The following is a 15579-nucleotide window of genomic DNA, read 5'->3' as shown; positions in this document are numbered from 1 at the left end:
GTTTTTCCTATAAATTGGTTCCCAGTTCACACCTAAACAACCAGGTGAGGGTAGAAACTAACCAATTAGTAAGCCAATTAGTCAATCAAGTACAAGAAGAGAGCAAAAACCTGCAGACACAGGACCCTCCGTGGAATAGTTTGGACAACCCTGAGGTAGACCAAGAAAGATTTCTGCCAAAACTGCCAGAAGAATTGTTTGTGATACAAAGAAAAACCCACAGGTAACATCAGGAGATATACAGGCTGCTCTTGAAAAAGATGGTGTGGTTGTTTCAAGGAGCATAATACGTAGATACTTGAACAAAAATGAGCTGCATTGTCAAGTTGCTACAAAGAAGCCTTTACTGCACCAAAACCAAAAAAAAGCATGGTTACAATATGCCCGACAACCCCTTGATAAGCCTCACAACTTCTGGCACACTAATAGGAGTGTCCAAAATAGAGCTCCATAAAAGTCCAAAATAGAGCTTTATGGTCACAACAATAAGCGCTATGTTTGGAGAGGGGCCAACAAGGCCTATAGTAAACAGAATACCATCCCCACTGTGAAGCATGGCTCACTGATGTTTTGGGATGTGTGAGCTCTAAAGGCAGGGGGAATCTTGTGAACATTTATGGCAAAATGAATGCAGCATGTTATAAGAAAATTCTGGGAGACAATTTGCATTCTTCTGCACGAAAGCTGCGCATGGGACACTCCTGGACTTTCCAGCATGACAATGACCCTAAGCCACAAGGCCAAGTTGACCCTCCAGAAAAAGGTGAAGGTTCTGGAGTGGCCATCACAGCCTCCTGACCTTAATATCATCGAGCCACTCTAGGGAGATCTCAAACGTGCAGTTCAAGCAAGACGACCAAAGACTTTGCATGACCTGGAGGCATTTTCCCAAGACGAATGGGCAGCTATACCACCTGCAAGAATTCGGGGCCTCAAAGACAACTATTACAAAAGACTGCACCCTGTCATTGATGCTAAAGGGGACAATACACAGTGTTAAGAACTGTGCCCCATCCACCGCTTGTTCTCTGAAACCACCTATAGCAGTAAACCAAGACAGAACTAATACAGCTTGCAGATATGATTTAAGTAAACAAATAGCTGCTCTTCAAGCCCCTAGTTTTGCCTTATTTTTGTTTCTTGTTTACCATTTGATTTACTGTATATTTCATTGTTATGTTTCATTTATAAAGAATGCAATTGAAAAATATGAAGAGGTTTATTATTGTTTAACGCACCATCATCCAGGTACATCTGGTCTAGTTCCTGCGGCTCCTGTTTGATGCTGATGGGCAGTGAAGGGCTCGTTGAGCGACCACCTCGCTCTGGCACTTTGGAGAACTGTTGGGTCACTGGGCTGGAATTTCCACTAATGGACTGGGGTGGTGTCAGGCAGAGGATTGTTGAGAATGGAGCCTCCCTGCAGCTGGTGCCAGAGGGCTGAGAGCCTGGGGAGGATGAAGCACTACTACAAGGGTAGAGGACAGGTGGCATCTGGTGGCGTCCAGGAGTCTCCTGGATGATGGAGACATGTGGTATCGGAGATTGGGATGGGCCTGCTGACAGACACTTGGACAAGGGCGTGGTAGGAGACAGGTCATGCAGTGGGGGACTGTTACTGGGAGATGAACTGGACAGTGAAGCAGGCTTTCCTCCAAGTCTCTGTGGACAGGGCGAGTAGGAGCCCCCTACGCATGGCCGAAGGTCTGGATTCATGACCTGCTGTGTGTAGTAGGGCTTGGGATGCAGGGCCAGGCCAAGGTCACGCTGGGTACACACCTGAGGGTGGTCGTAGTCGTCATGTGGCTCCATTTTTATCTTTGGAACTGAAAAAAGGACACAAAGGAGAGAATAGTGAGCAGAAACTAATACACATCAAGTTTGATCTGCTGTTGAGTAAAAGCGGGCGAGAGAGTGAACAAGTGTGAGTGAGTGGGTTTGTGGCTAGGATACCCACAGTCAAACAAACACTCCCATCAATGAGACTTTGTGTCTGGGCCTAAGCTCTCCCACCCTGCTGAAAAAAAGTGGGAGAGAAAAAAAGGGATGAATCATCATCAGAAGAGACATGCAGCTGGTTCAATAACAAAGAGGCCTATTTTCTCTGAATTCAATCCCAGGAATAATATCCTATAAACGTGCACTAGGAAATATGTTACAGCAGCAGAAGCAAAATCCAGTAGACAGCCGATATCTACAACTTTAAATAAATTAGTGCTCTCATTGAGAAAAAAGTTGTACTTATATAGTGCTCTGTTACAGAGCCCCTTACTTTACGTGGCTCAGCAGTGAAACAAAATGGTGGCTGTAGAATGCTTTGAGGATTGCAATGATAATCCGTGTGGAGATCATGGTTATTTTCAGATGTTCCACTCCCTCTCTTCGCTGTCTTGTTCCCACCACATCTAAAAGATTCCTTCAATCTCCTCCTGTTTGGTAACACAAATTATGCTTAGTCAATCCAATCTGGTTTAATGGCCAATGATGCAGTCAACTGACAACTAACCGTTGTATCTTTCCTTCTTTCATTTGGTGGCTATTCTTGGATAAAATTATTATGTTCTAATGCAAATCTTTTAAAGCTCTCTTGATTTTGTCTAATATGCATGAAATACAGTTGGTGTTTTGTGGCATATCTTCTCAGAAAATGACTGAAATGTTGTTACAACAGGGTTGCTGAGCCTTTTGTCAACAAGTGAAGAAGAACCCTGATGGGACGAGTCACACCAACCACAGGTTCAAAATAGCAAACATACTCCTATTTTAGTCCCCATTAGAGGAAGTCTGTCTGTCAGCAACAGAATAAACTGATCACAGACAGAGATGAGTAGGAGCAGAGCAAATATTTCGCATTAGCATAAATCCTGAAAGTGTGCCTCTACGTTTCCACAAGAAAGATCTGTGATGGGTGCGTCCCCAAAATAAAAGTACTGCTAAAAAGTGTGGGTTAACATACTTATAGCAACAGCCAACCAAACAAAAAAAAAGCCACTCCAATAAGTACAATTTCTTATTTGATACTCTTAATTATTTTTTTATTCGATTAAAACTATCTGAACATACTTTTCAATGTTTGCACAATTGGGAATATAATCTAATATATAAAATATTTAATAACAAAATAATCCAAGTTTTAATCTTGAAAATTGCTTTATTTTCACCAGATCTATTCTCAATATCAAATGTATTAAATTATAACTTTTTTAAATTGAATAGTCAAAAATCAATACCCACTTTACTGTAAGTGACTATCTCTTCTTGTTAAATCCTTGATCATGCGTTGGGTTGGTTTGAAACCTTGAGCATGCGTTGGTTAAATTCTTGAGCATGTGTTGTTGTAGATACATGTTAAAGCCAATGTATTCCACTGGCACTTCACCCATAACCATAGTATTTGACAAGAAACACTTTAATAATAATAATATATTCTACAATACCAATACCAATGTCAAATTTGCAATGATGGCCTTCTAAACAAACACGTCTTCCAATCTTGCCAAGCCATTCTCCTTTTTATCTAACAGATCAATCAACTAGGAAGTACTTTCAACCACACACATGTTGAAGGAGAGCACATTACTGGCCAACAGAGCATAACAAGGAAATGGAACCCAAATCCACCAGTCCAAACCAGGTGGCTCTGAGACTATTTGTGCCACCCTCTGAAGGACCCAGGGCACTGTCTGTATGCTGCAACCAGGTGTGGAACTATTGACCGCAGTAATGCAGCTATACAACAAGACATGTTAACGAGTGAATCCTACAAACAAATAACCATTTATGTGAATTTCTTTTACAAAATGATATATACATTACACTTTACTTGAAGTGTAGTGTCATAACATGGTCATAACTCTGTCATGACCATGTCATAAGGTGTCATGTCAGCTGACATATAATGTCATATCCTGTTATAACATGGTCACAACACTCTAATGACACATATTTAGAAATATTGTGACATATTGTGTTTTTATGATTGGTTATGACACATACGCAAGTCTATAAAAACACCAGTCTTCTTATAAACAGTATTTATATATTACATTTCATTACAAATGCTATATATCGATATAATTATGCATGAAGTAATGTCAGCTATTTACCTTCCCCAGTGCAATGTTTCTCATGACTAGGACGCCAGCAGTAGATTTCAGGAGCAGGACATGACATCGTGTTTGTGACTACTGACGAAGATAGGCCTATCTGGCTGCAATGATTATGGTCAAAATGCTTCTTTTGTATTATCATAAACTTTTTTCAAGAAAGGAGACACAGGATGGTCATAATGCTATCATGACATTTTTATAAACTGTAGCTTTTCACCTTCCTATCTAGTTCCAGTCTTGTTTGTATGATTATAGTAATGATGCTTCTCCTGTGACAAATAGCTAACATGAACCTGACGCAGCCAAAATTCAGACAGCTTTATTTGCAAAATATGGTCTGTACCCATCAATAACCGGGATCAGTCGGCAAAACAGTGAAAACTTTCACAGTTCTAGATTTCCGGATATGAAAGTTTATGAATTTAAAAAAATAAAAATATAATTATAGTATATAATATCATTAAAATCAGTCGGAAAAGGGTGGCTTGCCCACTTCAGGTTGGTGGAGAGTCCCTGCCACAAGTGGAGGAGTTTAAGTATCTAGGGGTCTTGTTCACGAGTGAGGGAAGGATGGAACGGGAGATTGACAGACGGATCGGTGCAGCTTCTGCAGTAATGCGGTCGATGTATCGGTCTGTCGTGGTGAAGAAAGAGCTGAGCCGCAAGGCAAAGCTCTCAATTTACCGGTTCCTACTCTCACCTATCTACGTTCCTACTCTCACCTATGGTCATGAGCTTTGGGTCATGACCGAAAGGACAAGATCCCGGATACAGGCGGCCGAAATGAGCTTTCTCCGCAGGGTGGCTGGGCGATCCCTTAGAGATAGAGTGAGAAGCTCGGTCACCCGGGAGGAGCTCAGAGAAGAGCCGCTGCTCCTCCACATCGAGAGGGGTCAGCTGAGGTGGCTTGGGCATCTGTTTCGGATGCCTCCGGAACGCCTTCCTGGGAAGGTGTTTCCGGTCCCGTCCCACTGGGAGGGAAGTCTGGGCATCCTTGCTTAGACTGCTGCCCCCGCGACCCGGCCCCGGATTAGTGGAAGATGATGGATGGATGGATGGATGGAATATCATTAAAATAATTCCTATTTTATATAATTATAAACTTTTTATATAATGCAGGCTTACCTTTTTTATGTGAAAAGGGACCTTTACCTACTTGGTAAGGAAAACTGGGTGATTTCAAAACATTTGGTTCAAGTGGGTACAGTGCAATGACCATGCTCCTGATCTAAAAGAAGTTAATGCAGACTGATACACCTTTAGATTATAAAATGGCTCTTGGTAGAACCCTTTATATAGTGTTGTATTTAGAACCATTTACAGGGGAACCTGTAAATAGTGCATCGAGGAACCTGTGGTTATACAAACTTTCTTTTTAGTAAGAATGCACCAGGGCAGTGTTTCCCAATCCTGGTCCTGGTGAACCCAAGGGTTGCCTGTTTTTCATTTCAGATAATCAGTTTTTTATGTCAGTGAAGTGTGTAAGCAGGGTACACTGAGTGCTATGGCAAAAATGTTAACGTGCACCCCTTTATAGAACCAGAAAACTCTGACTAGCATTTGTGGGAAGAAATGCAGTTGGGTTATTTTCAAAGCTGTTTCATTGACCAGTCCTAAACAAAGTAAACCTTTTCCAGGTATTTTAGAGTTAAGTCAACTTCATTTCAATCCGCAATCGAAGGACAGGTTTATTGACCAATCACAAACTCTGAGTTTGTATAGACCTGTAGACTATGTCAATTTGTATTGAATATAAATGGCTCGTAGAGATCAATTACTTTTTTCAGTTTGCCCGTTCTGCTCCTGGCAGGTTAGAAAATAAGCTTGTTATGTCTTTCCCCAACATGATTATCCAGCTTATCTGTAGCTAGCAGTATTGTCCTTTTAGGATATACATATACGTTAACATAAAGCCAGCTAAAAACAACGTAACAAATGTACAGTGCTGGCTAACTTTGCTATTTGCAAGTTAACATTACTACTGTAGGTAAGTTATCAAACTGTTTACATTTTTGTTAGCTAGCTCTCCAGGCCAAGCGGCTTAGTTAGTTTGATGTCCATATGTAAACGTTTCGACGAAGGTGTAATGATGGTGCGCGCAAAGTCTGTCAGCGCAATGGAAGGAGCGTGCATTTTAAACGTGTTAGTTTGTTTTCGTACTGTAGGTGGGCTATGGGTAGATAGGTACTGTAACTGACTTCTTTGGTTTCCAATTAACACAGAAAAAAATATTAGACTCTGTGCACCAGCGTAGTGACAAACTTCTGCTTTTGTCTAGAAGTCGGTATTGCAGTTTACGGTTTACTTACTAATACTCATCCGCATTAGTAAACACCTAAACTCACAACAAGATGAGTGATGCTGTTGTACGGGAAAAAAAAGAAATATAATGTACGTGACTCTTTTCAGTTTCAAGATACAAGTGGGGCATCATTTTAAATCAGGAGAATGTCCTCTTTTTAATAAAATATGGCTTGTGCCATTCAATGACTTCAAACGCTAGACTAGAAATAGAAAAGGCGATTTTTTTATATACTCCCACGTAATGCAGGTTGAAGCGCAATTAACACCATATAGGACCAGATGTTTACTTCTTATGCCAGTTGTTATTTTTCAGTTTCGTTGTGAAATGAGGTTACAGTAGTAAAATAAAAGAAGAGACCTGTTTTGGTGCTTTTTTGAGGCTATGGAATTTTAAGCTTCATTCAGGTTAGAAGAGGCTGAACGAAGGTTTGTTTCAATTCACTTGTTATGGGGAAGCGCTAGCGTTCCAGCTCAGCCAGCGTTCCAGCTCAGCCAGCGTTCCAGCTCAGCCAGCGTTCCAGCTCAGCCAGCGTTCCAGCTCAGCCAGCGTTCTTTTGCCGTTTTTGAGGCTAGGGTGAATTTTTATGCGTTCTATTGTCCTGCCTAATACTACACTAAAAAGGAACACATCGCTAACTAGCTTAGCCGATAGCCAGCCGACACACCACAGTAAACTACTTAACCTTGTAGTTGTGCAGATAACTCGATTCGTAGAGTTTGAATCCCTTGTTCAGCTTGCTTGTTGGAGCAGGGGACCAGGCATCAACAATTCGATGGACATCACTAATGCTTATTTTAGGCAGGTCTTGGAGACTGAAATTTTGGGCGACGCGGGTGATCGCCTTAAGTAAACCGATATGTAAAAATGATATGCCGACATCTGGCTAAAGCGGAAGTTCGTCCATACGCTTGTGCACAGAGCCTATAGTGTGGAAATATCAAATTTATTCGATTTATTATTTTTAAAGCTATAGGCTGCACGTTAGCAGCAAACAGTAACCTGTTTGTAGTTAATTATGTTAATTATTGTAGTTAATTATGTTGCAAAGGATGTATCCATTGCAGCAAACCTTTGATAAATTTGTTAGCTCATGCAAGGAAATTGCATGGATTTAATATAGTACACAGACCATGCAATTGTAAATATGGCTGCAATCAAATAGTATTAAATTTTTACTAATAATGTTATAGGTACATTACATTTGAAAATCTTTTCAATCATTTTCAAAATGTATACAGCGTAAGGAAATACCTGCACCAGGCCACCAAAATATTGTGCTATCCATAGCATTGTCCATAGACAGGTCACTGGTTGAGGAAACAGCTGTGTCATTGTGTAATTTACATGAATTATTTGATTTATTATAAATAATATTGCAATGTTTACATTCCCTATAGCATCTCCAGTTAACGGTAAGAAGTTTAGAAAGAAGTCAAACTATGTATTACGCTTTTTTCCAATCTTATTCTCTCTAGTGTCTGTGTTCCTTTGCCTATCTTAATAAAGTTTTTTTTTATTGGCCGATCTGAGATACACCTTATAACAGAGTTATGAAACTACACTTCAAGTGTTACCAAAACCTCTTTATAGAGAGATGCTACATTAGTTAACGTTATGTTGTGCTAGGATAGAACTGGAGCAAACATAGCAGTACACATTATGTACACTGATGAGCAAAAACATTATGACCATTCACAGGTGAAATTAACAATGAAACATCTCCTTACAAGGGCACGTGTAAAAGTCTGGGTTGAATAGATGGTAAGCCAACAATGTTCCCATAGTCAATGTGTTGGATGCAGGAGAAATGGGCAGGAGTAAAGACCTGAGCGACTTTGACAAGGGCCAAATTGTCCCAGAAAACTATGTCATCTCCGAAACGGCAAGCCTTGTGAGATGCTCCCAGTCAGAAGTCATAAATACCTACCGACAGGGGTCCAAGGAAGGACAAACTACATACTGGTGACATGATGTTGGGTGCCCAAGGCTCATGGATGTGTGATGGCAACAAAGGCTATCCCGTCTAGTCTCAACCTACAGAAGGTCTACAGTGGCACAAGTCACAAAATGTTAATGATGGTTACGGGAGGAATGTGTCACAACACACAGTGCATCGCACCCTGCTGCGTATGGAACTGTGTAGCTGTAAACTGGTTAGAATGCCCATGATGCCACCTTTCCACCAGAAAGTGCATACATTGGGCAAGCAAACATCGGAACTTAACTTTGGAGCAGTGGAAGAAGGTCGCCTGGTCCAATGAGTCACATTTTCTTTAATGTGGATGGCCATGTATGTGTGCGCTTTATACCTGGGAAAGGATGGCACCAGGATGCACTGTGGGAAGACTAAAAGCCGGTGGAGGGAATGTGATTCACTGGGCAATGTTCTGCTGGGAAACCCTAGGTCCGGGCGTTCATGTGGATGTCAATTTGACACATGCTACCTACCTAAACATTGTTGCAGACCAGGTACACCCTTTCATGGCAGTGGTATTCCCTGATGGCAGTGGCCTCTTTCATCAGGATAATGTACCCTACCACACTGCACACATTGTTCTGGAATGGTTTGAAGAACATGATGAAGAGTTCAAGGTGTTGCCCTGGCCTCCAGATTCCCCAGATCTCAATACAATTAGCATCTGTGGAATGTGCTGGACCAACAAGTCCAATCCATGGCGGATCCACCTCGCAACTTACAGGACTTGAAGGATCTGCTGCTAATGTCTTTGTGCCAGATACCACAGGACACCTTCAGGGGTCTTGTAGAGTCCATGCTTGGGTGGGTCGGTGCTGTTTTGGTGGCACATGGAGGACCAACATCATATTACACAGATGGTCATTATGTTCAGTGTATACACTCACCTAAAGGATTATTAGGAACACCTGTTCAATTTCTCATTAATGCAATTATCCAATCAACCAATCACATGGCAGTTGCTTCAATGCATTTAGGGGTGTGGTCCTGGTCAAGACAATCTCCTGAACTCCATACTGAATGTCAGAATGGGAAAGAAAGGTGATTTAAGCAATTTTGAGCATGGCATGGTTGTTGGTGCCAGACGGGCCGGTCTGAGTATTTCACAATCTGCTCAGTTACTGGGATTTTCACGCACAACCATTTCTAGGGTTTACAAAGAATGGTGTGAAAAGGGAAAAACATCCAGTATGCGGCAGTCCTGTGGGGGCGAAAATGCCTTGTTGATGCTAGAGGTCAGAGGAGAATGGGCCAACTGATTCAAGTTGATAGAAGAGCAACTTTGACTGAAATAACCACTCGTTACAACCGAGGTATGCAGCAAAGCATTTGTGAAGCCACAACACGCACAACCTTGAGGCGGATGGGCTACAACAGCAGAAGACCCCACCGGGTACCACTCATCTCCACTACAAATAGGAAAAAGAGGCTACAATTTGCACGAGCTCACCAAAATTGGACAGTTGAAGACTGGAAGAATGTTGCATGGTCTGATGAGTCTCGATTTCTGTTGAGACATTCAGATGGTAGAGTCAGAATTTGGCGTAAACAGAATGAGAACATGGATCCATCCTTGTTACCACATGCCTTGTTACCACTGTGCAGGCTGGTGGTGGTGGTGTAATGGTGTGGGGGATGTTTTCTTGGCACACTTTAGGCCCCTTAGTGCCAATTGGGCATCATTTAAATGCCACGGCCTACCTGAGCATTGTTTCTGACCATGTCCATCCCTTTATGACCACCATGTACCCATCCTCTGATGGCTACTTCCAGCAGGATAATGCACCATGTTACACAGCTCAAATAATTTCAAATTGGTTTCTTGAACATGACAATGAGTTCACTGTACTGAAATGGCCCCCACAGTCACCAGATCTCATCCCTATAGAGCATATTTGGGATGTGGTGGAAAGGGAGCTTCGTGCCCTGGATGTGCATCCCACAAATCTCCATCAACTTCAAGATGCTATCCTATCAATATGGGCCAACATTTCTAAAGAATGCTTTCAGCACCTTGTTGAATCAATGCCACGTAGAATTAGGGCAGTTCTGAAGGCGAAAGGGGGTCAAACACAGTATTAGTATGGTGTTCCTAATAATCCTTTAAGTGAGTGTATATACACTATATGGCCAAAAGTATGTGGGCACCCCCACTAATTATTGAGTTCAGATGTTTCAGTCACACTCATTGCTTACAGCTGCATAAAATACAACACATAGCCATGAAATCTGCATAAACAAACATTGGCAGAACAATGGGTTGAACTGAAGGGCTCAGTGACATGAAACATAGCACTGTCATAGGGTTCCACTTTTGCCACAATTCAGTTTCTGAAATGTCTGCTCTACTTGATCTACGGAGCAACAACAGTCCAGCCACGAAGTGTTAGGCCATGCAAACTCACAGCGGGGCCGCCGAGCGCTGAATCGCATTGTGTGTAGAAATCGCCTATCATCTGTTGCATCATTCACCACAGAGTTCCAAACTGCCTCTGGAAGCAACCTCAGCACAAGAACTGCCCGTCGGGAGCTTCACAAAATGGGGTTCCATGGCCGAGCAGCTGTATGCAAGCCTCACATCAACATGCACAATGACAAGCGTTTGGCTGGAGTGGTGTAACGCACACCGCCACTGGATTCTGGAGCAGTGGAAACTAGGGATGGCCACGGATAGTCGAATATTCGAATACCCAAAATGTATTTAGTATTTGAATACTTGAGTGAGTTTTTAATTAACCCCAATTTGTTTAAGTATATGTAGTTTTTTGGTTGGAATAAATAGACTTTCCAATATATATATATTATTTTTTACATATGACAATTTACCATGACATTTTTCAAAAGTATACCATTTTAAGTATTTTTATAACATGCGCTCCTTCACACGTGTGTTTATGTTCCTCAATCAAAGTGGTAGTAGTGTGGTCTTGCCCAGTCAGCCAGACTCACGCAATATATACTTTTTGCATACTGTTAGCAAGTGGAAGAAAGTCAAATAATTTAAGGGAAGATGGAATATATTTACTGAATTAATGTTACCTCCAGAAAATATATTTGGCCACACAACGCTACGTAAAGTTCAGCTGTGGAATCGAAAGGCGGCTGGGAGTGCAGAAAACGGTGAGTTAAGCAAATTGCATATACAGTGGGGAAAACAAGTATTTGATACACTGCCGATTTTGCAGGTTTTCCTACTTATAAAGCATGTAGATGTCTGTCATTTTTATCATAGGTACACATCAACTGTGAGAGATGAAATCCAGAAAATCACATTGTATGATTTTTTAATAATTAATTTGCATTTTATTGCATGACATAAGTATTTGATCACCTACCAACCAGTAAGAATTATGTCTCTCACAGACCTGTTAGTTTTTCTTTAAGAAGCCCTCCTGTTCTCCTCTCATTACCTGTATTAACTGCACATGTTTGAACTCGTTACCTGTATAAAAGACACCTGTCCACACACTCAATCAAACAGACTCCAACCTCTTCACAATGGCCAAGACCAGAGAGCTGTGTAAGGACATCAGGGATACAATTGTAGACCTGCACAAGGCTGGGATGGGCTACAGGACAATAGGCAAGCAGCTTGGTGAGAAGGCAACAACTGTTGGCGCAATTATTAGAAAATGGAAGAAGTTCAAGATGATGGTCAATCTCCCTCGGTCTGGGGCTCCATACAAGATCTCACCTCATGGGGCATCAATGATCATGAGGAAGGTGAGGGATCAGGCCAGAACTGCACAGCAGGACCTGGTCAATGACCTGAAGAGAGCTGGGACCACAGTCTCAAAGAAAAACATTAGTAACACACTACGCCGTCATGGATTAAAATCCAGCAGCACACACAAGGTCCCCCTGCTCAAGCCAGCGCATGTCCAGGCCCATCTGAAGTTTGCCAATGACCATCTGGATGATCCAGAGGAGGAATGGGAGAAGGTCATGTGGTCTTATGAGACAAAAATAGAGCTTTTTGGTCTAAACTCCACTCGCCTTGTTTGGAGGAAGAAGAAGGGATGAGTACAACCCCAAGAACACCATCCCAACCGTGAAGCATGGAGGTGGAAACATCATTCTTTGGGGATGCTTTTCTGCAAAGGGGACAGGACGACTGCACCGTATTGAGGGGAGGATGGATGGGGCCATGTATCGCAAGATCTTGGCCAACAACCTCCTTCCCTCAGTAAGAGCATTGAAGATGGGTCGTGGCTGGGTCTTCCAGCATGACAACGACCGGAAACACACAGCCAGGGTAACTAAGGAGTGGCTCCGTAAGAAGCCTCTCAAGGTCTTGGAGTGGCTTAGCCAGTCTCCAGATCTGAACCCAATAGAAAATCTTTGGAGAGAGCTGCCCAGAGACAGCCCTGAAACCTGATGGATCTGGAGAAGGTCTGTATGGAGGAGTGGGCCAAAATCCCTGCTGCAGTGTGTGCAAACCTGGTCAAAAACTACAGGAAATGTATGATCTCTGTAATTACAAACAAAGGTTTCTGTACCAAATGTTAGGTTCTGCTTTTCTGATGTATCAAATACTTACGTCATGCAATAAAATGCAAATAAATTAATTAAAAATCGTACAATGTGATTTTCTGGATTTTTGTTTTACATTCCGCCACTCACAGTTGAAGAGTACCTATGATAAAAATTACAGACTTCTAAATGCTTTGTAAGTGGGAAAACCTGCAAAATCGGCACTGTATCAATTACTTGTTCTCCCCACTGTAGCTGGCTAGCTTAACTAACTAGCTTCTCTAGATTCTTCCATCCAATAATCTCAATGTTGTGTGTTGATTAATATTGTCTTCTAGTTCTATAGTTTTGCGGGGCAACCACACAGCTTCCTCCATACACGCAGTTGCTTTTTTGTCACACGAGCGGTCATTGAGCTGATTTTACATGAGAACAACACCATCTCCTTTGCACGTTATGTATTAGCACTCATGTGGTATTGGTTGGTTTTAAAAACATGTATATCAGTTAACCGAATACTATTCGAATAACAACACATACTATTCTGATAGTTAAATATGGTCCAATGCACATCCCTAGTGGAAACATGTTCTCTGGAGTGATGAATAGCGCTTCACTAGCTGATAGTCTGGTGGACAAATCTGGGTGTGGCGGATGCCAGGAGAACCTACCTACTGGAATACATGGTGCCTACTGTAAAGTTTGGTGAAGGATGGTTAATGGTCCAGGGCTGTGTTGGGCTTTAGGATACAAAGACATTTTCGACAGTTGGGTGCGTCCCACTTTGTGGCAACAGTTTGGGGAAGGCCCTTTCATGTTCCAACATGACTGTGCCCCTGTACAGAAAGTGGAGTCCATAAAGACATGGGTTGACGAGGATGGTGGGGAGGAGCTTGAGTGGCCTCCACACCAACCTCTGGGATAATTTGGAACGGCAATTGCAAGCTTGGCCATCTTATCCAACATCAGTGCCTGACATCACAAATGCTATTTTGGCTGAATGTTATCAAATTCACACAGCGACATGACAAAGTCTTGTGGAAAGCCATTGCAGAAGAGTGTTGTCTGTTGTAGCTGCAAATGGAGGCCAAGTCCATATAAATGCCCATGGTTCTAGAATGGAATGTCCAACAGGTTAATATACACTCACCTAAAGGATTATTAGGAACACCTGTTCAATTTCCCCTCCATGAACTGCCACCTTAACGTGGTGGAGGGGTTTGAGTACCCAAGTGACCCTAGGAGCTATGTTGTCTGGGGCTATATGCCCCTGGTAGGGTCTCCCAAGGCAGGTCCTAGGCAACGGGTCAGACTAAGAGCGGTTCAAAACCCCTTAATGATGATGAAAATGTTGAGGTCCGTGACGTCGCCCGGTATGGCGCAGCCGGGGCCCCACCCTGGAGCCAGGCCCGGGGTTGGGGCTCGTACGCGAGCGCCTGGTGGCCGGGCCTTTCCCCAAGAGGCCCGGCCGGGCTTAGCCCGAAGGAGCGACGTGGGGCCGCCTTCCCGTGGGCTCTCCACCCACAGGAGGGACCATAAGGGGCCGGTGCAGAGAGGATCGGGCGGCAGTCGAAGGCGGGGGCCTAGACAGCCCGATCCCTGGACACGGAAACTAGCTCTAGGGACGTGGAATGTCACCTCGCTGGCAGGGAAGGAGCCTGAGATCATGCGAGAGGTTGAGAGGTACCGACTAGAGGTAGTCGGGATCACCTCTACGCACTGCTTGGGCTCTGGAACCACACTCCTTGAGAGAGGATGGACTCTTCACCACTCTGGAGTTGCCCATGGTGAGAGGCGGCGGGCTGGTGTGGGTTTGCTTTTAGCTCCCCAGCTCTGCCGCCATGTGTTGGAGTTTACCCCAGTGAACGAGAGGGTCGTTTCCCTGCGCCTACGGGTCGGGGATAGGTCTCTCATTATTGTTTGTGCCTACGGGCCGAACGGCAGTGCAGAGTACCCGACCTTCTTGGAGTCTCTGGGAGGGGTGCTGTAAAGTGCTCCGACTGGGGACTCTATCGTTCTACTGGGGGACTTCAACGACCACGTGGGCAACGACAGTGACACTTGGAGGGGCGTGATTGGGAGGAACGGCCCCCCTGATCTGAACCGGAGCGGTGTTCAGTTATTGGACTTCAGTGCTAGTCACAGTTTGTCCATAACGAACACCATGTTCGAGCATAAGGGTGTCCATCAGTGCACATGGCACCAGGACTTTGTTGTCGTTTCATCTGACCTGTGGCCGTATGTCATGGACACTCGGGTGAAGAGAGGGGCGGAGCTGTCAACTGATCACCACCTGGTGGTGAGTTGGATCCGATGGCGGGAGAGGAAGCTGGACAGACTCGGCAGGCCCAAGCGTACTGTAAGGGTCTGCTGGGAAAGTCTGGCCGAGTCTCCTGTCAGAGAGATCTTTAATTCCCACCTCTGGCAGAGCTTCGACTGGATCCTGAGGGAGGCTGGAGATATTGAGTCCGAGTGGACCATGTTCTCCACCGCCATTGTCGAGAGTGCTTCGGGAATATGGGGTCCTGGGTCCTTTGCTAAGGGCTGTCAGGTCCCTGCACGACCGAAGCAGGAGCTTGGTCCACATTGCTGGCAGTAAGTCAGACTTGTTCCCAGTGCATGTTGGACTCCGGCAGGGCTGCCCTTTGTCGCCGGGTTCTGTTCGTAATTTTTATGGACAGAATTTCTAGGCGCAGCCAGGGGCCAGATGGTGTCAG

At 43.7% G+C, this 15579-nt stretch overlaps 1 protein-coding gene across 2 annotated transcripts in view; it reads right to left on the bottom strand.

Annotated features, from left to right (window-relative positions):
• The window catches only part of LOC105031624 (nuclear factor of activated T-cells, cytoplasmic 1), a 130797-nt gene that overhangs the window by 25368 nt on the left and 89850 nt on the right, over positions 1–15579 (bottom strand). The window contains exons 9-10 of one of the 2 annotated variants that reach the window (XM_029122953.2): positions 1780–1826; positions 1239–1515 (exon numbers count right to left, since the gene is read on the bottom strand). In XM_029122953.2, the coding sequence (XP_028978786.2) occupies positions 1239–1515; positions 1780–1826 (324 nt within the window). Of the gene's footprint in view, positions 1–1238; positions 1827–15579 lie in introns of both variants that reach the window. The other variant, XM_029122952.2, reaches the window with a different exon arrangement.

The sequence above is a fragment of the Esox lucius genome, chromosome 10 (genome assembly GCF_011004845.1).
Source record: "Esox lucius isolate fEsoLuc1 chromosome 10, fEsoLuc1.pri, whole genome shotgun sequence".
In the NCBI taxonomy this organism is placed as follows: domain Eukaryota; kingdom Metazoa; phylum Chordata; class Actinopteri; order Esociformes; family Esocidae; genus Esox; species Esox lucius.
The sequence above is the reverse complement of the archived record's forward strand: the minus strand, read 5'-3'. Positions and strand labels throughout refer to the sequence as shown.